We start from the raw sequence: 22,957 nt of genomic DNA on the forward strand, positions 1-22,957 counted from the left end.
CGGAAAGCAGCCAAGCGAGATGAGACCGTGCATGGTGCGAAAGAATATTGATGTTATGGTCATTAGCAAACAATAGAATTCCCAGAGCATCAAATCGTTGGGAAACGATTAATGTTTTCTGCATTTCCCGTTCGATTTAGATCGCTTTTAATGAGTTCAATAGTCTTGCAATTTTGTGTAATATTAGTTTAAGTTCTAATTTGTATACTGACGTAGTTTTGAGAGAAATTATCAGCGAGTTTTAGAATAATGGAAGATCTAGTAAGATTGACTAGAAAACTGCAATGAAAAGTGCGCATCAAATGTTTACCCCGGCTTATGCTTTATACGTTTTCACAAAATCGCATAAGTCGATTACCTTCAAAATGTTCCTTTTAAGACTAGATACAGAGTAAAACTAAATGAGCAATGACTTTTGTGAATATATAGCTCTGAAATATTAATTTCGGCCGTATCAAATCCATTGTTTAGTTTTGAAGTAGATTATGCACTATATTTAAATAATCTTAAAAATCTCATAATCAGCTAGATAGATTTTTTCAAAAATCCCCACAAATGGAGGCATCCAGTATATAATTATGTGGTACGAAGCATTTTAGTATTGAACGCTCTGCAAGGCTAAAATTGCTCTCTAAACGAAAACAAATATTTCGTCATAATCACGTGTTATGAAGTCCGATTTCATTAAAAACTGCATCAAACATTAATTCAATCTTTATGTGACTTATGTGCAAAAAAGATTTGCAATCGGATAAAACACGTTTATGCGCCAGCATTCCAAACGTGGAAGGTAGCGGTCAAGCGTGAGGGGGTCCAGCCACCTTAACTTTCCGAGCAAGTCTGCTTGCTATCTTTTTTACGGTGACTCTTTCTTTCAAAGTATCTTGATATTATCCATCTCAAATCCTTATACGGTTAGCTTTCGCTTCTTCTAGAAATGCATTGGAGCAATTTTTGCTGCTCTGACAAGTTTGGGTTGTTTTATAGTCGGAAAACCTCATTGTGAAAAAAAGTCAATTTGTTTTCAATTTTCCAGATGTTTGGTTTAAATTGGAAAGGGAGACTTGTGGTAACAAGTTTTCATTTTTTAGCTTAACATGAGTTGTTAATATCTACGTTAATATTGGTTAATATCAGTCTCTCTTTACAAAAACCTTACAGGAAAGGAATACCATGTGGCCTTAAGCAAATCACTTGAATCCTGTAAGGGAGCAATTGCCATTACTATATCTTATTAATTGGGGGAGGGGGGGAGTGTGGGTGGGGGAGACAATCCCTCCTCATCACCTAAAGAAGGGAGAGAAAGAGAAGAGACTATGTTCCCAGGAAAATTGTTGCCAAGGCAGGAAAAACAATGTTTTTAAGCAAACAATATTTACAGATGCCTGGTTATAATTGCTACTCATCCCCAAAACGACGATCAATCTACATCCTTTTATTGATAAAGATGTCGAAACTTTTATGGTTTGAGGTAAAGCTTTTTTCTAAATGTGCTTTCCATTTGTGGCACTTGTTTTTCTCCCAATTGATTGGTTAATTCGTTAATAACCATGGTTACCATACTCAACATGTCCTCGTTATCTACATTTTCTTTCAACACTTTTACGAGACTTTGAATGAAAAAAGTCCCATCCTGATTATTACGAAATGATTCATGTCCTCGAAAACAGCTGTGTACTACTAGAGTATCTAGGACGTCAGAAGTTAAGTAGGACTTTGAAGGGGATGACTGTTGTTCCGCTGCACTTCCATCATGTTCACCACCTCTATTATGTTCAGTCTGAGCAACACACCGACATGCTTGAAAAAAACAACTTTGGCTTGCCTGTAAATGTACGACCCAGTTTCTTATTAAATAAACAAAGGATTGTAGACCATGTAATTGGTACCGTGTCTGAACCGTAAAAACGGTCGTCACTACCATGACTCATGATACATAAACCAAAGCAATCGTAATTGGAAAAATCTTTTTGGAAAATGTCGTTAATAATGTCTAGAATCGTTTGAGCATTCGGATCATCACATAGAAGTTTAATTTCAAAACCTAGCAAATTTTTGAATACAGATTGTAGGTTTTTCACATCTTGTTCAGAGCCCGTACGTTCTTCAAGACCCGTTGACGGGTCGAACTTGTTGACATTGACGATTACGAAATAACCCCTTGGAAATGTTGTGCGCATCTTATACACTCTGTCGCGGCTCAAGGTCTCCTGAAATGAAAAAAAAACAAAAAAACAAATCAAACTAAGGCAGGCAGGCAGGCAGGCAGGCAGGCAGGCAGGCAGGCAGGCAGGCAGGCAGGCAGGCAGGCAGGCAGGCAGGCAGGCAGGCAGGCAGGCAGGCAGGCAGGCAGGCAGGCAGGCAGGCAAGGAAGCAAGCAAGCAAGCAAGCAAGCAAGCAAGGAAGCAAGGAAGCAAGGAAGCAAGGAAGCAAGGAAGCAAGGAAGCAAGGAAGCAAGGAAGCAAGGAAGCAAGGAAGCAAGGAAGCAAGGAAGCAAGGAAGCAAGGAAGCAAGGAAGCAAGGAAGCAAGGAAGCAAGGAAGCAAGGAAGCAAGGAAGCAAGGAAGCAAGGAAGCAAGGAAGCAAGGAAGCAAGGAAGCAAGGAAGCAAGAAAGGAAGGAATCAAGGAAACAAGGAAGCAAGGAAGCAAGCAAGCAAGCAAGCAAGCAAGCAAGCAAGCAAGCAAGCAAGCAAGCAAGCAAGCAAGCAAGCAAGCAAGCAAGCAAGCAAGGTCACGCCATTTGAAGCACGGAAGCAAGGATGCAAAGCATCCGCAGCTAGGAAGCAAAGAAATCATTATGATAATGATGATGATGATGATAATAATAATAATGATAATAATAATAAAAATCATCATCATCATCATCATCATCATCTTTTATTTATACTCGGATTTGAGAGTAGCAGAGAATGCTAATATCTCCGAGTCCACTCACACGCACTACCACAACATTGATTATTATTTAAGGTATATTTCACCATACCCTCGTGCCTTCTGTTTCACCGGTAGAAAGTTGGCACAAAAAAGAATTGTCAATTTCTTTGTAAAGTGAAATAATAAGTTCTCTATTCCTGTCGTTTTCATTCTGAATGTCTTCTTTTCTCCGACAGACATTTATCTCTGTGTCAAATATTTCGTCTTTTAAAAACCTGACGAGGAAAATGAGAAATAAAAATCATCAAAATTATTAAATAAAACTAGGCGAATTAATTAAAAAATAATTTACTTTATTTTTGGCTTTCCCAATAACCAAATTATGCATTCATTTAATGTGAAAATGGAATAAATGCACAAATGGCTTTTAAAAACCTGACGAAAAAAATGAGAAATAATATTATTGTTATTAAATAAAACTAGGTGCATGGATAAATTAAAAAATAATTTGCTTTATTATTATTAATAATGGTAATTGGACTGAGTGGAGTGCAATTTGGTCTGAAATCAAACGCGCGATTACAAAATCGCACGACCGCGTAGCGGGAGTGCGATTTGTAATTGCAAGTTTGATTTCAGACCAAAATTGCACGACACGAAGTTCAATTACCACTTTATTATATCCATTTTGAAATCTTTTTTGAAAAAGACGTTTTTTCCAGTTAAACCGATATGACTTACAATCTACAAGCAGTCGATTCAAACATGCTGGCAAGAGAACTTGTTTATACTGATCGAGCAATGATTCTCATCTTGAAAACCAACACTTTCAATCCAAAACTAAAATGAATTTATATAGGACCAAAAGGCATTACATGTATTAAGAATCGTTTACTTACATTAAATAGCAAAACAATCCTGCCCAAAAGGGTTGTAATGAACTGGCTGTTGTCCATACAGCCAATGCTCACTGCTTGTGTTTTTACGATTTCTGTTCAACATGTTAAGATCACACTTGTGCCGAGAAAACAGCAAAAATCAAAGGTTGTTTAGTCCTTCGGTTGTCCTTAAGAAGTCACGTAGCTCAGCAAAAATCTTCTTCTTAAGAAAAATTTCTTTTAATGACTATTTTCGTCGATGTGTTGTTATGCTTTACAGATTGAAAGGAAACCACTTTCCACGATCAATCGCCAAGAAGTCGCATTCAAAAGATGCCGATTGCATTTTCCCCCACTGCTTTTCGCTGTAATATCTTCAACTTACTTAAGCAGTTACTTTACAAAGATGCTTTTGACAATTTTAAGTGATCAGTTGGTCTTTTTAAGTCCTTTTTATGGCTTTTTCAGTCTTTTTTTACGACTTTTGACGGTAAAATCGTTCTTCAGAAATTTTTTTGAGTCGTGGCTCTTTTTTTTCGCAAGAAGCGTTGAGCCCAACACTCAGATGGATTCCTTGATATAATTGGCTAGAAAATGACATGTCTCTCTTGTGATTGGTTCATATCAGTTGATGTGCAAAATCGTGCAATTTAGAGCTCAAAATCGTGCGATTTATGCTGAAATCACTGCTGCAGGGAACCAATCAGATTGCAGGATTTGCTTGTGATTTCAAAATGGATGTAATAAATATTATTATTGCTTTATTATCATTTGCTTTATTATCATTTGCTTTATAAATAACCAAATTATGCAATCATTTAATGTGAATATTTGGAATAAAAGCGCAAATGGGTTTTTCTATTTCTGTATGTTAAACGTTTAGACAATGAAATGATACTCTACGGAAGAACACGCGGTCTGAAATAGGAAAACATTACGCCCAGGGAAAAAATTTGAAATCGTGAAAACAAATTTTCGTTTTTGTGTTCAGATGCTGAAAAAAAACTACGTCACCATTTAGCCTTTATCTAACTTTCATTTCTGTAAAACGTTAACTTACACAAGAATGACTTTTTCCTGCTCGTTCCTTTGGTATTTTTCCTTAAAGTCTCCTCCTACCTTGACCAAGGCTTTGTCACCTTGTCGCAGTGGACTCACTGAGGTTGCAATAGCCAGCTCTTCATGAGATTCTTACGTTAGTTAAGACAAAGAAATCACATTTACGGTAATTAAGCGGAAAGAAAAGATACATAAAGGTTGTTGACAAACATGGCTTACATAAGCACACAAGCCGTATAGACCTCAAAAGTACGCGTACTTGCAAAGATAACGGTTTGAAAATTCAAAGTTGATTCAGTTCGGTTGATTTGACAACTTTCTAAATCGCATGAATAATTAATGCTGAGCTGCATGGAGGGAGGCAGGGAGAGATATCTAGTTATAATTATGTTGGACTGCAGACAGAGGAGCACGCAACATTTCGCGTGCCCGCTGGAAAATAAGTAATTTGGAAAGTTTGTACTTTCATATTTACCTTTCATCTTTCTCATGTATCTTTCATCGTGGTTAGCAACACAAGTTAGGGTCAATTTGAGAGCCTTCAACATACTAACAGGCCATCTATGCTCATCTTTCGCTTTGAAAAGTCCAACACGAACAAATAGGGGCGGCGAAGAAATCAAATCTATCACAATCATTTGCAACATGTACATCTGCAACGTCACGGATAGTACCCAAAGCCACAGCCTTAGAAATAAAAAAATACACTTCAAAATTAAAGAAAGCAGTTACACAGCTACGAACAGACCAACGTTTAAAAAAAAAGCTTGCCATCAATAGGTAGTATAGAAATACTTTTCATGGATAATTACTGGGAAGGCTTACTATGAACGTTTACTAAAGAATTTTTTAGTACAAGCTAATAATACGTTACCATGAAAAACGCTGCACTTGTAGCTCTACAAAACATTTCTGATCTGTCTTTATTTCTTTGTAAATTATCTGGTCTGTAATGTCCTCCCACTCATTTTCAAGAACGGTTTCAGATTCACTTGGAAGACGCATTAAATTTACTCTCTTCACAGGACATTTCGCGGGACAAGGGTGTGGCATCCTTATGGTGACAGGTTTTTGAAGACTAACACCTTCAAAACCATCCACCAATAATATTGGGCACGGATATCCATACTCATCGTTTTCAAGGTACTTCCTCTGTGTCATTAGTAACAACTAGGATATAAAAGTAAAGCATTAAGAGTCATTTGCACGTGTTTAGTAATACTTCGACTGACAGACTACAGGAAAGCGATGCGACAGAATTATTGTTTGATAAACAATTTGCATGCCATTAGCACTAAATTTGACATAATTTACTACCAGATTTTTACACATTTTTGCATCGATTCTGAACATACGCACAACGCTTGCAAGGTATTTTCACTTCAAACCTCTTGCAAATTTTACTTACTTTCAATGTTCCTTCCACGGTCTTGTGAACAGCTCCTTGAGGGAACTCAATCGTGACATCATCGCACACAGAAGACCTGACAACACATCCTTTGGGTGTGACTTGGAATCGATCTGTGATGAGTCTGGTTACAACTGCTAAGATAGTCAGTTTACTGATCTGTACTCTAACGTAATCCTTTCTGTATCGTCCAAGGGTTGATTCTTGTTCTGTAGCTGTGGTGGAACAAAAGATATTTGCCATGTTGTGATTACTTTGATTAAACAATTATTATACAAGTGTTCACCTCGCTTTGTTTGCTTCATTGCTTTGCTGACTCACAGAACGGGAATTCCTCATTTTTTTCGTGATTTAATAACAAGCCACACCTCAATCCCATTGTGAAATGCGGTTGTTATCCTCAATAATGTCCAGGTACAAGTCTATATTTCAAAAATATAGACCTGTCCCGTGGTCATTCATATCAAGTCAATATGAAATCCAAACCCATTCAGTGTTCCTAAATCATGGATCGGGGCTGATTATTAAATCCGACCAAACACACGGGCGAGGGTATTCTTAAAAATAAAAGCCGAGGCCGAGGGCTGCGCCTCGGAATGTCCTCGCCCTAGTGTTTGATCCTTTACTTAATCACTGCTTTCATGCATTACTCATGAACCGAGCGCGAAAAAAATGTTTAGCGTGCGTGGAGAACAAAACAGGTGTGCACTCTCTATTTCTTCATTATATATTTATAGACGAAGCTTGAAGAGTATACAATATTCTAAAGGGATAAATCATACAGTTGGATGAGATGTCTGAGGTGTACCGTGCCGTGCACTCCATTGTTTAGCAGAAACACACACTCGTGAGACAATACTCGGTAACTTTCACATCATAGAGAAGTCTCTTGCAGGCACGTTATAATATAGGTGAGCGAAGGGTAACGAAATTCGTTTCAGTTGCTTAATTGTCGGAGGTGTACCGTGCCGTGCACTCCATTGTGTAGCAGAAACACACACTCGTGAGACAATACTCGGTAACTTTCACATAGAGAAGTCTCTTGCAGGCATGTTATAATATAGGTGGGCGAAGGGTAACGAAATTCCTTTCAGCTGCTTAATTGTTATTTAAATCAGAAATCTATTGCACAATCTAACGAAACAAAAGTTACATCACAATGACGGTGTTTATAAATATGACATCCACCTATACCTTTTAGTTTTTCCCAAACGTATTTGTCTTGATTGAAGGATATAACAGTAGTTGTATAACCATATTCTTTTCCAGGTCCAGAATGCATTAAAGTCATAGTAATAGGCTCATTGAGTTCCACAGTCTTACTGGAACTCAATTCCAAGAAATAACTAACACTTGTAGTTATTCCTGCCATGGGCGGTTGACAGCGACAAGGGTCAACTTTGTACTTGACTTTAACTGGTGTGTTCACGGCATTGCGTGGAACTTCAAGAAAAAAGAAATCGCTTGAGAAATCATAGTATCCTCCTTTGTCGTCTCTGCAAAGCAACAATACCAACACAACATTAATTAAGAATACCAGATAGAAAAGTAAACACGATAATAAAACAAAAAAAGGAATCAGTAACGCTTACAGTGTTATTACGTCTGTCCCCTCTCCCGATTGAGCATCAGCATCAGTATCAGCATCAGCATCAGGCTTTTTTCCAGCGTCAGCGTCAGTCTCCTTTAAAGCAACAATAAGGAAGTTGCATGAACATTTCAATTTTACCCTTAAGACCTTTTTTGACTATTTTGCAACCAGACGACTAGTATAATACAGGACATGTATGCTCCCACAATGAAGCCAGATTGTCACTGACAATCAACGCTTGATTTATTATTCAACATGACACGCGTGCGCGTTCTATTTCTATTTCTTCTGTAAAATAAATAGTTAATGGGTTTGATTTTCTCTGTGTACTTTTATGATCACCGTCACTCACAACACTTCAGTTTCGAGTTCTCTGTTGCTCAAGGGTACCCTCGATTTTGTGAACATTCATGTGTTCCAGTGAAAGTCTTTCAAAGAATTTCAAAGTGTATGTATTGTTGATGTTGTACCTTTTTTCTTTGACTGTTCGTATTTGCAACTGTTATAACGCTGAAATTAGGCTAACCCGGCATTGTACAAATTCAAAAATGGTCTAATGATCTGTTGCCTATCATGCTGTTGGAGAATTTTTTATATAACCGAAAAAAGTTTTTTATTCCTAACCTTTTGAAATTTTTCCATTCTTGGTCTATACTCTTCCAGTTTGTTTTTCTTGTTCAGTTTCTTACACATTGCTTCAAGTCTGTCACACAGTAGTTTTCTCACAACACTGTGGTTGTCTTCAGGTAAAGACTCCTCCATTACAAAAGCTTCTTCGTACCTTGCTAGAGCTGCTTTATGATCGTTTCTCCACTCATGAATGATCCCAATCAGGTACAAAATCCTCACAGTCTCTGGGTGTTTACCAAGGCTCTTGTTTCTTATTTTCAAGGATTTCTGACCATACTGAAGGGCCCGGTCATAGTCTTGAAGTCCGATAAGAATGTTTGCAAGGTTCCTTTGGAACGTAGCCGTGTCGTCTGTGTCATTTACTCCAAGTTTTTTTTGAAGGCTTAATGCTTTCTCTAGGAATTCAGTGGCCTTTTCTAAATCATGTCTTTTTTTTTTGAGAAATCGAATCCCAAATGCGGTTGGCAAAGTTTTGAAAACTCCAAAATATCTCAGATGACGTTTTTATTTCGCCCTTGCCAAGTGTTTCGTAAACCTGTGATAGCTGATTGTAGTATGTTGGTATATCGAAATGTTTCTCACCACCAACAAGTTTGATCTTCATGTCCATGGCTCGCTGGTAAAACGTCAATGCCTCTTTTGGCTTACCACATTCCATGTAGCAATTTCCAATAAGATTTAATGTCCTTGCAGTAAGAGTATGATCACCGTAGACCTTCCTGTGTATGGCAAGTGACTGTTTTAAATCAAAAAGTGCTTCTTCGAGAAGCCTTTCTTTTTCCATTCTGCTCGATTCGTCTATCAGGTTTGCACTGGTCATGCACTTTATTTGACCACTGCAGTACTTGCACAATCCTTTTGCAGCCTTCAGCTTCTCAGGTTTCAATATTAACATGGCTTTTGCTAGCGACATTTCAGCTCTTTTTAGTGCTTCACAAGCCCTTCGTGTTCCCTCCATGTCAGACAACTGGATAGACTCCCAACATCTAAAATTGGCACTAGATAACCAGCTTTCTATGGGAGAAAAAAAAAGAAGAAATTAATTAATTAATTAATAATAAAAATGAAAATGAAAAAAACAAAAATAAAATAAAATAAAATAAAATAAAATAAAATAAAATAAAATAAAATGAAATAAAATAAAATAAAATGAAATAAAATTCCTTCTTCTTTGTAAGTATTATATATTAACATATTCATATTTAAATAATGGACAAATTCTATTCGTTTTTTACAATCTTGAAAAAATGTATAAATATTTAAAAATTATTAATTATTGATTAGAGATTATTGTTATTATTAATTATTGATTAAAGACTATAATTTTATATATAATAAATAAAATAAAATAAAATAAAATAAAATAAATAAAATAAAATAAAAATAAAAATGATATAATAATGATAATAATAATAATAACAATAATAATAATAAATATAAATAAATATAAATGATAATAATAATAATAAATAAAAATAAAGAACACAAAGAACACAAATAAAAATACTTATAAAATAATTTGACAAACAAATAAAATACATCCGACTCTTAACCACGACATTTAATTTCTCTTAACACAAAAAAAATTGACGTTTTGCAGATGGAAGAAACATGGATAAAACCTCTTCGCAGCATTAAGGGAGAGAAAAAAAACACATCAAACAAACTGTATACACATATGAAATCCACAGGAAATTTTACTCAGTGCTATGCACCCTTGCCACCAATAACAGTACGAAAAGGAAAACTAGTTAACTGAAAGAGAACCAACAAACAAAAATAAACAACAAATTGGTAAAGGAAACAAACAAACAAACAAACAAACAAACAAGCAAGCAAGCAAGCAAACAAACAAGCAAGCAAGCAAGCAAGCAAGCAAGCAAGCAAGCAAGCAAGCAAACAAACAAACAAACAAACAAACAAGCAAGCAAGCAAGCAAGAAAGCAAACAAACAAAAAAAAAAAAAAAAAACGATGATAAATGCAAAACAAACTTAAATGTTCCTGTTAACAACAATGTCAATATAACATGCAAGCTCCTCATAAAGTTTATCAAAACGTGGATTATGTATACCTTTCTTTTCCATGATCTTTGCCCATTCACCAAAGAGCTTTCTTCTTTCTTTAATACTCTTGAATGCCTCAAACAGTATAGCTACGCTTCCTGTGTCCTCCACATCTTCAGATTGAAGAATCAAGTCAAGAGTTTCCTTCCGGGTTGCAAGGTCAATGAATAATTCGAGATTGGCTTTGTCTTCTTCAAGCTCTTTGTATGTACCAACAAAATCTTTATCTAAATTCTTTGCAAGTTGATTGAATTTCTTGGAAAAGTGCTCAGCAAACTGGTTTTCTGCTTTCTCGTACGCATCTTTGTAGATAGGATTTTTAACACACAGATACGAAGCAACAAACTCTCTGAACAGTGAATGAAGGTCATACTTCCTTTCTCCAGCTACATCTTCTGCTGTTAGGATTTTGTGTATTGCTAACATTTCAAGGTCAAGCTCTGCATTATAATCTGAGGAAATGTCAGCAATTTTCATTGCAGTGGACACAGAGAAAGGACGACGAAGTAAAGAAATCTTTACAGCAATCTGTTTCAGGTGATCATTTGGTAGAGATTCAAACAATGCACTGATACAAGCAAAGTGTTCTGGTACTCCATTTTCTATCTGTGTAGTTATTTTTCGCAGCACTTCTTTAGGAGTAGTGAAACTTTCCCTCATCAGCTGCTCTGCTCCTTGAAGAAGATATGGTAAGTTACGGCAAAGATCAGCTATTTCAGACAATGCCTTGTCATGGGCCTCATCTGCAACATCTACAACGTTCTTGATTCTTTTTGTCATCAAATCTTTAGCACTTTTTTCATCAAATTCCTTCACTTTATAATCTGTCGTCGATGATTCATCTTTTAGAGATTGTTCAAATACACTGTCCTTTGACGTAAGAATAATTTTCAGTTTTCCCTCATAGCTTGCTAAAGAGTTGATAATTCTCGATAAGAATTCCATGAATATCTGTCCTTCCTCATTCTTAAAGAACTGTTCAATATTGTCCAAAACAAAAAGAGTTTTTCCCGATATATTTTCAAGATGATCGTAGATTCGTTTCGCCTCACGGTCCCATGAGGTCAAGCCAAGACCATAAAGAACAAAAAAATAAACAGTTTCTACATTTATGATGTCTCTCAGATCAATCCATAGCATATCAAAATCTTCCATAAGACCAGAAACTACTTTGGCCAATGTCGTCTTTCCTACTCCTGATTCTCCATACAGATTGACTGCAGAAACGGCATCCTCACTTGTCAGAGAGTCACGAATCTCTTTCGCGACAGCTTCTCTACCGACAGAATCATCTTTGCGTGGCAAAGTAGATTCCTGTTTGTAGTCATTTATAGACTTCAAAATTTCGTCCTTCTTTGCTGTTTTCTTTACCAATATTTCCATCATTTTCTGATCTCCATCTTTATCGATCGCTCCCAGCTTGTATAGTTGTTTGAAGGCACTATATAAGTCATTGTTATCAAAAGAGTCTTTTCTGGATGGATAAAGTCTTTGCAGTTGATGGATGATAAATGCTGCTTCGGCTTGAACAAACTTAGAGATGTTACCTAAAAGCGAGTCGAATGTTTTAGGAACGACGTCAACCGCTGTCATTTTTCCCGTAGTTTTATCACTTATTTACAGCCGGAGTAAAAATTCTATCTGTAAATTGTAAGCTTGCAGAAACCAAACCATTACTGAACTATGAGCACGACCTTACATTTGTATGAATATCATTTTCAGTAGACGCGTCTTGATCAATGTAAACACTGATTTCTGAGAAATATCACGCTTTCCACTACAGGTGGCCGCTGACGCGCGTGTTTTGTTTGAGTATTGGTGCTATGATTACTAGAGTAAGGTCAGTAAGTAGATGATTTTTGAGGTAAATAACTGATTTAGAAGAAAAGATCGGACCACGTCTTAGTCATATTTGCAGGCGCATTTTGTAATTTGCAATTTAGAGCAAGAAGGTGATAAACCGTTGACTGCATTTAAATCATTTTGATCAGTTCTAGCTGAATAATTTTAAATTATTTTAATTTTAAAATTTGTGGGATGTCCTGTTTCCGCTTCATCAAACTTGGCAGAAATACGAACCAAAACACAAGTCCGATAATGGACGATCGACAACCTTGGCCGGAAAAAAAAATTCGCGATTTATTTCGAAAGGAAAAACATTTTAAAAATAAAATAAGCCCTTCTCCTTTCATTCAGTAAGAAATTCATGACCCTAGCTCCTATTGAGTCAACAATGAAACAGCATGATGACCCTCTCCTTCGAAGCCCTAGCCCCCACCCCCCAATAAGAATCCTATCTTCCCTAAGACACTGCTCTATAGCCACGAAGCCTTTGTCCATCCAGTAAATGAATACTGCTCTTCTGTGTGGGACCCCTTCGCAGTCAAAAGCTTTTTACAGGTGGAAATGGTTGAACGTAGGCTCCCTAGGTTGCAATCGTCATGGCAGCGTCACTTATTTGTCAGTATGTAAGATTAATTCAGAAATAACTCAGCTTATTGAGATGATAGAGACAACTATGTAGTTCCACTCATTCATCTGAACACACAGTTAATTATTTTATTTTTACTTTTATTTTTACTTCTTTCCAAAAACCTTTGAGGAAAGAAACACCATGTGGCCTTAAGCAATCACTTGAATACTTTAACGGAGCAATTTCCATGATAACGTATTAATTGGGGGAGGGGAGGGGGTTACAATCCCTCCTCCTCGCCTAAAAAGAAAGAGAGAAAGAGTAGAGACTATGTTCGCAGGGAAACTGCTGCCAAGGTAAGGAAAAAACAATATTTCAAACAATATTTACAGGTGGTTGATTAAAGTTGCTACTTATCCAAAATAACGATCATTCTAGATTATATTTATAGATGTTGAAACTCCATTTCTGCATGGTTTGAAGTAAAGCTTTCTTCTTAACGTGCTTTCCATTTGTGGCACTTGTTTTTCTCCCAATTGATTGGTTAATTCGTTAATAACCATGGTTACCATACTCAACATGTCCTCGTTATCTACATTTTCTTTCAACACTTTTACGAGACTTTGAATGAAAAAAGTCCCATCCTGACTATTACGAAATGATTCATGTCCTCGAAAACAGCTGTGTACTACTAGAGTATCTAGGACGTCAGAAGTTAAGTAGGACTTTGAAGGGGATGACTGTTGTTCCGCTGCACTTCCATCATGTTCACCACCTCTATTATGTTCAGTCTGAGCAACACACCGACATGCTTGAAAAAAAAAAAACTTTGGCTTGCCTGTAAATGTACGACCCAGTTTCTTATTAAATAAACAAAGGATTGTAGACCATGTAATTGGTACCGTGTCTGAACCGTAAAAACGGTCGTCACTACCATGACTCATGATACATAAACCAAAGCAATCGTAATTGGAAAAATCTTTTTGGAAAATGTCGTTAATATTGTCTAGAATCGTTTGAGCATTCGGATCATCACATAGAAGTTTAATTTCAAAACCTAGCAAATTTTTGAATACAGATTGTAGGTTTTTCACATCTTGTTCAGAGCCCGTACGTTCTTCAAGACCCGTTGACGGGTCGAACTTGTTGACATTGACGATTACGAAATAACCCCTTGGAAATGTTGTGCGCATCTCATACACTCTGTCGCGCCTCAAGGTCTCCTGAAATGAAAAAAAACAGCAATTGAACAAACTAACGAAGAACAAAGGAAGAAAAGATGCAAGCAAGCAAGCAAGGAATCAAGGAAGCAAGAAAGGAAGGAAGGAAGGAAGGAAGGAAGGAAGGAAGGAAGGAAGGAAGCAAGCAAGCAAGCAAGGAAGGAAGGAAGGAAGGAAGGAAGGAAGGAAGGAAGGAAGCAAGCAAGCAAGCAAGCAAGCAAGGAAGGAAGGAAGCAAGCAAGCAAGCAAGCAAGCAAGGAAGGAAGGAAGGAAGAAAGCAAGGAAGCAAGGAAGCAAGGAAGCAAGGAAGCAAGGAAGCAAGGAAGCAAGGAAGCAAGGAAGCAAGAAAGCAAGGTCACGCCATCTGAAGCACGGAAGCAAAGCATCCGCAGCTAAGAAGCAAAGAAATCATTATGATGATGATGATGATGATGATAATAACAATGATGATAATCATCATCATCATCATCATCATCATCTTTTTATTTATACTCGGATTTGAGAGTAGCAGAGAACGCTAATATCTCCGAGTCCACTCACACGCACTACCACAACATTGATTATTATTTAAGGTATATTTCACCATACCCTCGTGCCTTCTGTTTCACCGGTAGAAAGTTGGCACAAAAAAGAATTGTCAATTTCTTTGTAAAGTGAAATAATAAGTTCTCTATTCCTGTCGTTTTCATTCTGAATGTCTTCTTTTCTCCGACAGACATTTATCTCTGCCACAAACTTTTCGTCTTTTAAAAACCTGACGAAGAAAATGAGAAATAAAAATTATAAACAACACTATTACTTTGAAATAAAAGCACAAATGGGATTTCCATTTGTTTATGTTAACAAAGAAACGTATAGACAATGAAATTATACTCTACGGATGAACACGCGGTCTGAAATAGAGAAACACTACGAATTTGAATCGTATACTTTCCGAATTTAAGATATCGTGAAAACAAATTTTCGTTTTTGTGTTCAGATGCTGAAAAAAAAAACGTCACCATTTAGCCTTTATTTAACTTTCATTTCTGTAAAACGTTCACTTACACAAGAATGACTTTTTCCTGCTCGTTCCTTTGGTATTTTTCCTTAAAGTCTCCTCCTACCTTGACCAAGGCTTTGTCACCTTGTCGCAGTGGACTCACCGAGGTTGCAATAGCCAGCACTTCATGAGATTCTTATGTTAAGACAAAGAAAAAACGGGTCACATTTATACGGGGATGGGAGAGACATATATAGTAGAGCGGGCTGTATGATAGTTGGGGCAAGGGGATAGGCAGGCGATGCTTTGGGGATCCCCAAGACAGACCTTTAGGGACAGGGGATGATAGCATAGGCCAGCCCTGGACATACCTCTATAGATCTCAATATTTTCGCGTATAGCAAAGATAACGATTTTAAAAATTCAAAATTGATTTGCAGTTTGGTTGCTTTGACAACTTTATAAATGACCAGCAATAGTCTTAACTGATGCACTCAGGAATATTGAGCTTCATGGAGAGACGCAGGGAGAGATATGTTGTCATAATTAGGTTAGACTGCAGACAGGGGAGCACGCAACAGTTCACCTTGTACCCGCTGGAAAATTGGAAAGGTTGTACTTTCATATTTACTTTTCATGTCTTTCATGTGTCTTTCATTGTGGTTAGCAACACAAGTTAGGGTCACTTTGAGAGCCTTCAACATACTAACAGGCCGTGTATGCTCATCTTTCGCTTTGAAAAGTCCAACACGAACAAATAGGGGCGGCGAAGAAATCAAATCTCTCACAATCATTTGCAACTTCTGCAACGGCGCGGATGGTACCAAAAGCCACAGCCTTAGAAATAAAAGATACACTTCAAAATTTAAAAAAAAAGGAATGATACATATACCAACAGACCATCGTTGTTTAAAAAAGCTTGCCATCAATAGGTAGTATAGAAATGCTTTTCATGGATGATTACTGGGAAGGCTTGCTATGAGCGTGTACATTGAGAGATTAGCCAGATAAGCTTAATACGCATACAAGCTTATAATACGTTACCATGAAAAACGCTGCACTTGTAGCTCTACAAAACATTTCTGATCTGTCTTTATTTCTTTGTAAATTATCTGGTCTGTAATGTCCTCCCACTTATTTTCAAGAATGGTTTCAGGTTCGCTTGGAAGACGCATTAAATTTACTTTTTCCACAGGACATTTCGCGGGACAAGGGTGTGGCATCCTTATGGTGACGGTTTTTTGGAGACCAACACCTTCAAAACCATCCACCAATAATATTGGGCACGGATATCCATACTCATCGTTTTCAAGGTACTTCCTCTGTGTCATTAGTAACAACTAGTATATAAAAGTAAAGCGTTAAGATTTTAGAGTCATTTGCATGTGTTTAGTGATACTTCGACTGACAGACTACAGGAAAGCGATGCGGCAGAATTATTGATTGATAGATATTGTGCATGCCATTATCACTAAATTTGACACAATTTACTACCAGATTTTTACACATTTTTGCATCGATTCTGAACATACGTACAACGTTTACGAGGTATTTTCACTTCAAACCTCTTGCGAATTTTACTTACTTTCAATGTTCCTCCTACGGTCTTGTCAACAGCTCCTTGAGGGAACTCAATCGTGACATCATCGCACACAGAAGACCTGACAACACATCCTTTGGGTGTGACTTGGAATCGATCTGTGATGAGTCTGGTTACAACTGCTAAGATAGTCAGTTTACTGATCTGAACTCTAACGTAATCCTTTCTGTATCGTCCAAGGGTTGAGCCTCGTGATTCTTGTTCTGTACGTGGTAGAACAAAAGATATTTGTCATGTTGTGATTACTTCGATTAACAATCGTTACACTACTTAACTTCGTTTCTTATTGTTATTACTTCTTATGCTAAAAACGTCCTAAACAGATCCTTGAAATCGACTTATCGTGGATCCATTGACTTTTAATACAAGTGTTCACCTCGCTTTCTTTGCTTTAATGCTTTGCAGACTCACAGAACGGGGACTCCTCATTTTGAACCGAGCGCGGAAAAAAATTGTTTAGCGGGCGTGGAGAGGACACAACAGGTGTGCACTCTCTATTTCTTCATTACATTTACAGGTGAAGGTTGAAGAGTAAACAAAATATTAAAGGAGTAAATCATATAGTTTGATGAGGTGTCTGAGGTGTACCGTGCCGTGCACTCCATTGTGTAGCAGATACACAACCTTTCACATAGAGAAGTCTCTTGCATGCATGTTATGACATAGGTGGGCGAAGGGTAACGAAATTCGTTTCAGTTGCTTAATTATTATTCAAGTTGCCAACCAGAAATCCATTGGACAATCCAACGAAACAAAGTTACAAAATATATTGATAGAAAGGATATTCAATTGTCAGTAGCTCATACAGGGGCTCGAGAAAAAATCCGAATCCACCTGTTTTTTAGAATGGTTGGCACATTAACATCAAAATGACGGTGTTTATAAATATATGACATCCACCTATACCTCTTAGTTCTTCCCATACATTTCCATCTTGATTGAAGGCTATAACAGTAGTTTTATAACCATATTCTTTTCCAGGTCCAGAATGCATTAAAGTCACAGTGATAGGCTCATTGAGTTCCACAGTCTTACTGGAAGTCAATTCCAGGAAATAACTATAACTCGTAGTTATTCCTGCCATGGGCGGTTGACAGCGACAAGGGTCAACTTTGTATTTGACTTTAACTGGTGTGTTCACGGCATTGCGTGGAACTTCAAGAAAAAAGAAGTCGCTTGAGAAATCATAGTATCCTCCTTTGTCGTCTCTGTAAAGCAACGATACCAACACAATATTAATTAGGAATACCAGTTAGAGAAGTAAACACGATAATAAAACAAAAACAAAAAAAGGAATCAGTAACGCTTACAGTGTTATTACGTCTGCGGTCTCCTCTCCAGGATGAGGATCAGCATCAGTATCCTTCTTCTTTCCAGCATCAGCGTCCATCTCCTTTATTGCAACAATACAAAAGAAACGTGTATGACGAATGCAGATTTAACATCCAAAACTGTCTTTTACACCACTAAGACGTTTTTGACTTTGAATTTGCATACAGTTCGCGCGGGTATGTGCTGACGTTTACACTTGGAAGGAAATATATATACAACAATGCATGGAAGCCAGTGAGTATAACAATTGCTCACTTATACTACCAGTATATTATTTTCAATTCCTAGGATCCTCCTAGTTTGTGCAATGCCTTGATGTTTTCATTGTGTTTACTAACTACAGATCTTTTATGGCTGAACTAAAATATTTCCTTACCTTGCAAATTTTCTCCATTTTTGGTCCATACTTTTCCAGTTTGCCTTTCTCGTCCAGGTCCTCACACATTCCTTTAAGTTTATCACAAATTCTTTTTCTTACAACACTGTGGTTGTCTTCAGGTAAAGACTCCTCCATTACAAAAGCCTCTTCATAACTTCCTAGGGCTGCTTCATAGTCACCTTTAAGTTCATGAATGACCCCAATCAGGTACAGAATCCTCACGGTCTCTGGGTGCTTACCAAGGAGCGCGTTTCGTATTTTGAACGATTTCCCCGAAAACACAAGGGCCTGGTCATACTTTTCAAGTACGATAAGAATGTTTGCAAAGTTTCTTTGGAACGTTGCTGTGTGGACTGTGTCATTTACTCCAAGTTCCTCTTGCAGACTTAATGCTTTCTCCAAGTATTGAGCAGCCTTTTCATAATTCTCATAATTCGCACTCCGAGACGTTTCTTCCTTACCAAGTGCTTCGTAGACCTGTGATAGCTGATTGTAGTATGTTGGTATATCGAAATGTTTCTCACCACCAACAAGTTTGATTTTCATGTCCATAGCTCGCTGGTAAAACGTCAATGCCTCTTTTGGCTTACCACATTCCATGTAGCAATTTCCAATAAGATTTAATGTCCTTGCAGTAAGAGTATGATCACCGTAGACCTTCCTGTGTATGGCAAGTGACTGTTTTAAATCGCATAGAGCTTGTCCGAGAAGCCGCTCCTTTTCGACTTTACTCGATTTGTCTATCAGGTTTGCACTGGTCATGCACTTTATTCGACCACTGCAGTACTTGCACAATCCTTTTGCAGCCTTCAGCTTCTCAGGCTTCAATATTAACATGGCTTTTGCTAGCGACATTTCAGCTCTTTTTAGTGCTTCAAAAGCACTTTGTGTTCCCTCCATGTCAGCCAGCTGGATAGACTCCCAACATCTAAAATTGGCACTAGATAACCAGCTTCCTGTGGAAAAAAGATAAAATAAAATAAAACTTAACTTCAATAATTTTTTATTGTATACCTGACTTGGTTCACGCACTTTCTGAACGAAGTGACTAAACGTCCGGCAGTCTGAAATTTTCCCATACATATTTTCCCGCATTTCTCTTAGAAATTGGCTAATCTTTTATTATTATTATTATTTTTGAAACTGTTTATCTTTATCGCAAGCTAACAAAACAAGAAACAACGAAAAACAATATCAGACTGAGTAGAATGTCTAATTCACGTCTTGATACGGCGAGTCATTGCTGCCAAGTATTCATAGCCAGATGGGCTAATGTTTATGTATACAATACACAACACACTGACCACATAGATCACATGCTGGCAGCATTTACGGATGGAGGAAAACCGAAGAACCCAGAACTAATTTTTTTTCCGGGTTAAGGTTATTGCATCCACAGCAGTCTATCTCGCGACCCGACCTGTAGGACTCACAATGCCGTGATATTTTACTTTTATGCCACCCTTAACATTCCCTGCTAGCAGTGCCTATTTTCTTTTGTTTTGGTTGAGAGAGAAAAATAGACTCTGCCGATGTAGGACGTTATTTCTGTCGCGCATGCGTGGAGTAACTTCGCAACGCTGTCATGATTTTGACAGCCGCTCTCGTCAAACAATGTTTGGCGCCACGGTGTGTTCATTTGCTCATGCGCACTACATGTAATCGGTTTTAAAACTGGTTTTGTTCGTCCACGATCGTGGAAGGCGGGGTATCAAAGGAAACGCTCTACATCGGCAGAGTCTCCTTCCTCCCCGCCTGAAAGAAGGGAGAGAAAGAGAAGAGAGACTCTGCTAGCAGGGAACCCTTAACAGCAAAAGAAGGAAAACACTAGTAAACTAAAGGAGAATTAACGAACAAATGCCTTGCTCACAAATTATTTCAAAAATTAGTTTTAAGGCATCATGATGCAAAACATGGTTTAATCAATATATACCTTTCTTTTCCATAATCTTTGCCCAGTCACCAAAAAGCTTTCTTCTTTCTTTAATACTCTTGAATGCCTCAAACAGTATAGCTACGCTTCCTGTCTCCTCAACATCTTCAGATTGAAGAATCAATTCAAGAGTTTCCTTCCGGGTCGCAAGGTCAATGAATAATTCGAGATTGGCTTTGTCTTCTTCAAGCTCTTTGTATGTACCAACAAAATCTTTATCTAAATTCTTTGCAAGTTGAGTAAATATCTTGGAAAGGTGTTCGGCAAACTGATTTTCTGCTTCCTCGTACGCATGTTTGTAGACCGGGTCTTTATTACACAGATACGAAGTCACAAACTCTCTGAAGAGTGCATGAAGGTCATACTTCCTCTCTCCATTAACATCTTCTGCTGTAAGGATTTTGTGTGTTGCTAACATTTCAAGGTCAAGCTCTGCATTATAATCTGAAGAAATGTCAGCAATTTTCATTGCAGTGGACACAGAGAAAGGCCGTTGGAGAAGAGAAATCTTTACAGCAACTTGTTTCAGCGGATCACTTGGTAGAGAATCAAACTGTAAACTAATACAAACATACTTATCTGGTACTCCCTTGCTTTTCAGAGCATTCAATTTCTCCAGCACTTTTGAAGGTTTGGAGTAATTTTGCCGCTGCAATTGCTCTGCTCCCTTAAGTAGGTAGGGTGTATTGCGACAAAGAACAACAATTTCAACCAGTGCTTTAATATCCTGGTCATCACTGGTCTCATCATTTAGTCTCCAACTCATCATCTGCCTGGAGGCTTCCTTGGTTAAAGGCTGCACTTCATATTCACTGAAATATATAATCTCCAACATAGAGTCCTTTGTCTGTATTCTAGAGGTAAGTATCACCTTCAAGCTCCCTCTTTTACTTGCTTCAGAACTCATAATGGTTCTGAGAAATTCCAAAAATTCTTTTCTCCTATTTTGATCAATTTCATTCTCATTTGTCAGGAACTGTTCGACATTATCAAGAATTAAGAGTGTTTTAGTTATTAAATCTTGAAGATGAGTGTAGATTCTTTCCTTGCTGTAGTCCCATGGTGTTAGCTTGAACTTCTGGAGTACTTCGAAATAAACAGTCTTTGTGTCTTTTGTACCTCTCAGATCAATAACAACAGGTTCAAAGTCTTTCTCCAGCTTTTTAGAAACTTCTTTGGCCAAAGTGGTCTTCCCTACTCCTGAATCTCCAAACAAGTTGACTCCTGGTACGCGATGATTCTTCATAAGCTTTAGAATGTTATTCACATCAGCATCCCTACCGACAAAATCATCTTGGCGTGGCGAAGAAGCTTCCTTGTAGCTAGTAAGTAATTTCAAAATTTCCTTAGTGTTTTCCGATGTTTTCTCAGCTAAAAATTCCAATAATTTCTGATCTCCATCATCATCAATCGCTCCCAGTTCGTAAAGTTGTATCAAGGCTCCATACAAGTTAGTTTGGTCGAAGGAATCTTTTCTGGTTGGATAGTCTTTTCAATTCATGGATGACATCTGATGCTTCGGCTTGATCAAACTTTGTAGAAAACTGACGTAAAAGCGAGTCGAATGATGCAGTCCTAACGACGACAACCTCTGCCATTTTTTCGAGTAGTTATATCACATATTCATAGCCTAGAAATTCTACTCGTAAAGCCTTACCGTCATGCCTTATTGGAAGCCAAACGATTGACCCCGAGCACGATCTCGTCTGGTCTACGTAAACAGTGATTGATAAGAAAACATCACGCCATAGCTGGCCGAATTATGCACAGGCAGCCCAAACAAGGTTCCTGTGTATGGTTTATAAGGGAATGTATTGGAGTTATAATAAAGTTATGACAATAAAATGTTTCACTCAACAATTTGCCTCAAAACTTGCTGCAGTCGTTGCTTTTACTTTGTTCAGTCTTCTGACGACAGTTTCAGCGCGATTTGAGGCCGTTTAGTGGGTTGAAGAGCGGATTTTGAAAAAACCCACTAAACGGCCTCAAATCGCGCTGAAACTGTCGTCAGAAGACTGAACAGAGTAAAAGCAACGACTGCAGCAAGTTTTGAGGCAAATTGTTGAGTGAAACATTTTATTGTCATAACTTTATCATAACTCCCATACATTCCCTTATAAACCATACACAGGAACCTTGTTTGGGCCGCCTGTGAATTATGCAGGAATTCAACGACAATTCATTCACATTTCAATGTCAGAAGCGAGTAAGAAGGGTCCCAACTTTTACGTTTGCCTTTTTTCCTTTTAAGGACCTAAAGACAAATAGATCTTAAGCGAAGTCAACGCCAATGTTTTAATTAGACATTTGCACAAAGACTCCAAACCAGGCTGACTCCAAACTGAATTAATGAAGCATTTCGTTTTCTATGAAATTTAATACCAGATACTTTCTTCCGGCTTGGCGATCGCGGGCGCAATATTTTTCTTAGCAAACTATTTTATTTCTTGAGATTTTTTCTCTGGGAATTAGGAAGGTTTCCAGTTTCTAATCATTTTTTTCCTATTACGAGAATTTCGAAATATTTAGGAAGGAAGGAAGGAAGGAAGGAAGGAAGGAAGGAAGGAAGGAAGGAAGGAAGGAAGGAAGGAAG

General features: G+C 37.7%; 2 protein-coding genes across 2 annotated transcripts; both read right to left on the bottom strand.

Moving 5' to 3' along the window:
• Positions 1 to 1,374: 1,374 nt before the first annotated feature.
• On the bottom strand, positions 1,375 to 12,232 carry LOC116293181 (uncharacterized). The gene is given in 11 exon segments (XM_089028699.1): positions 1,375 to 2,210; positions 2,984 to 3,149; positions 4,813 to 4,942; positions 5,287 to 5,498; positions 5,686 to 5,981; positions 6,220 to 6,434; positions 7,414 to 7,715; positions 7,812 to 7,903; positions 8,435 to 8,893; positions 8,895 to 9,454; positions 10,514 to 12,232. Coding segments are annotated over 11 exon segments (4,452 nt in total). The 5' UTR covers positions 12,099 to 12,232; the 3' UTR covers positions 1,375 to 1,775.
• An 827-nt stretch (positions 12,233 to 13,059) lies between these two features.
• Positions 13,060 to 22,079, bottom strand: LOC148911842 (uncharacterized). Its single transcript, XM_089028694.1, has 10 exons — positions 20,365 to 22,079; positions 18,429 to 19,387; positions 18,031 to 18,113; positions 17,627 to 17,928; positions 16,706 to 16,923; positions 16,165 to 16,460; positions 15,752 to 15,957; positions 15,186 to 15,315; positions 14,727 to 14,892; positions 13,060 to 14,141 (listed from the first exon to the last, which is right to left on the bottom strand). The coding sequence occupies exons 1-10, from the start codon at positions 21,608 to 21,610 to the stop codon at positions 13,353 to 13,355; spliced, it is 4,395 nt and encodes a 1,464-aa protein (XP_088884820.1). The 5' UTR covers positions 21,611 to 22,079; the 3' UTR covers positions 13,060 to 13,352.
• Positions 22,080 to 22,957: the final 878 nt, after the last annotated feature.

This window comes from Actinia tenebrosa, unplaced genomic scaffold (genome assembly GCF_029948245.1).
Source record: "Actinia tenebrosa isolate PJP-AT-01 unplaced genomic scaffold, QUT_ActTen_1.0 PGA_scaffold13__45_contigs__length_12533684, whole genome shotgun sequence".
Lineage (NCBI taxonomy): Eukaryota > Metazoa > Cnidaria > Anthozoa > Actiniaria > Actiniidae > Actinia > Actinia tenebrosa.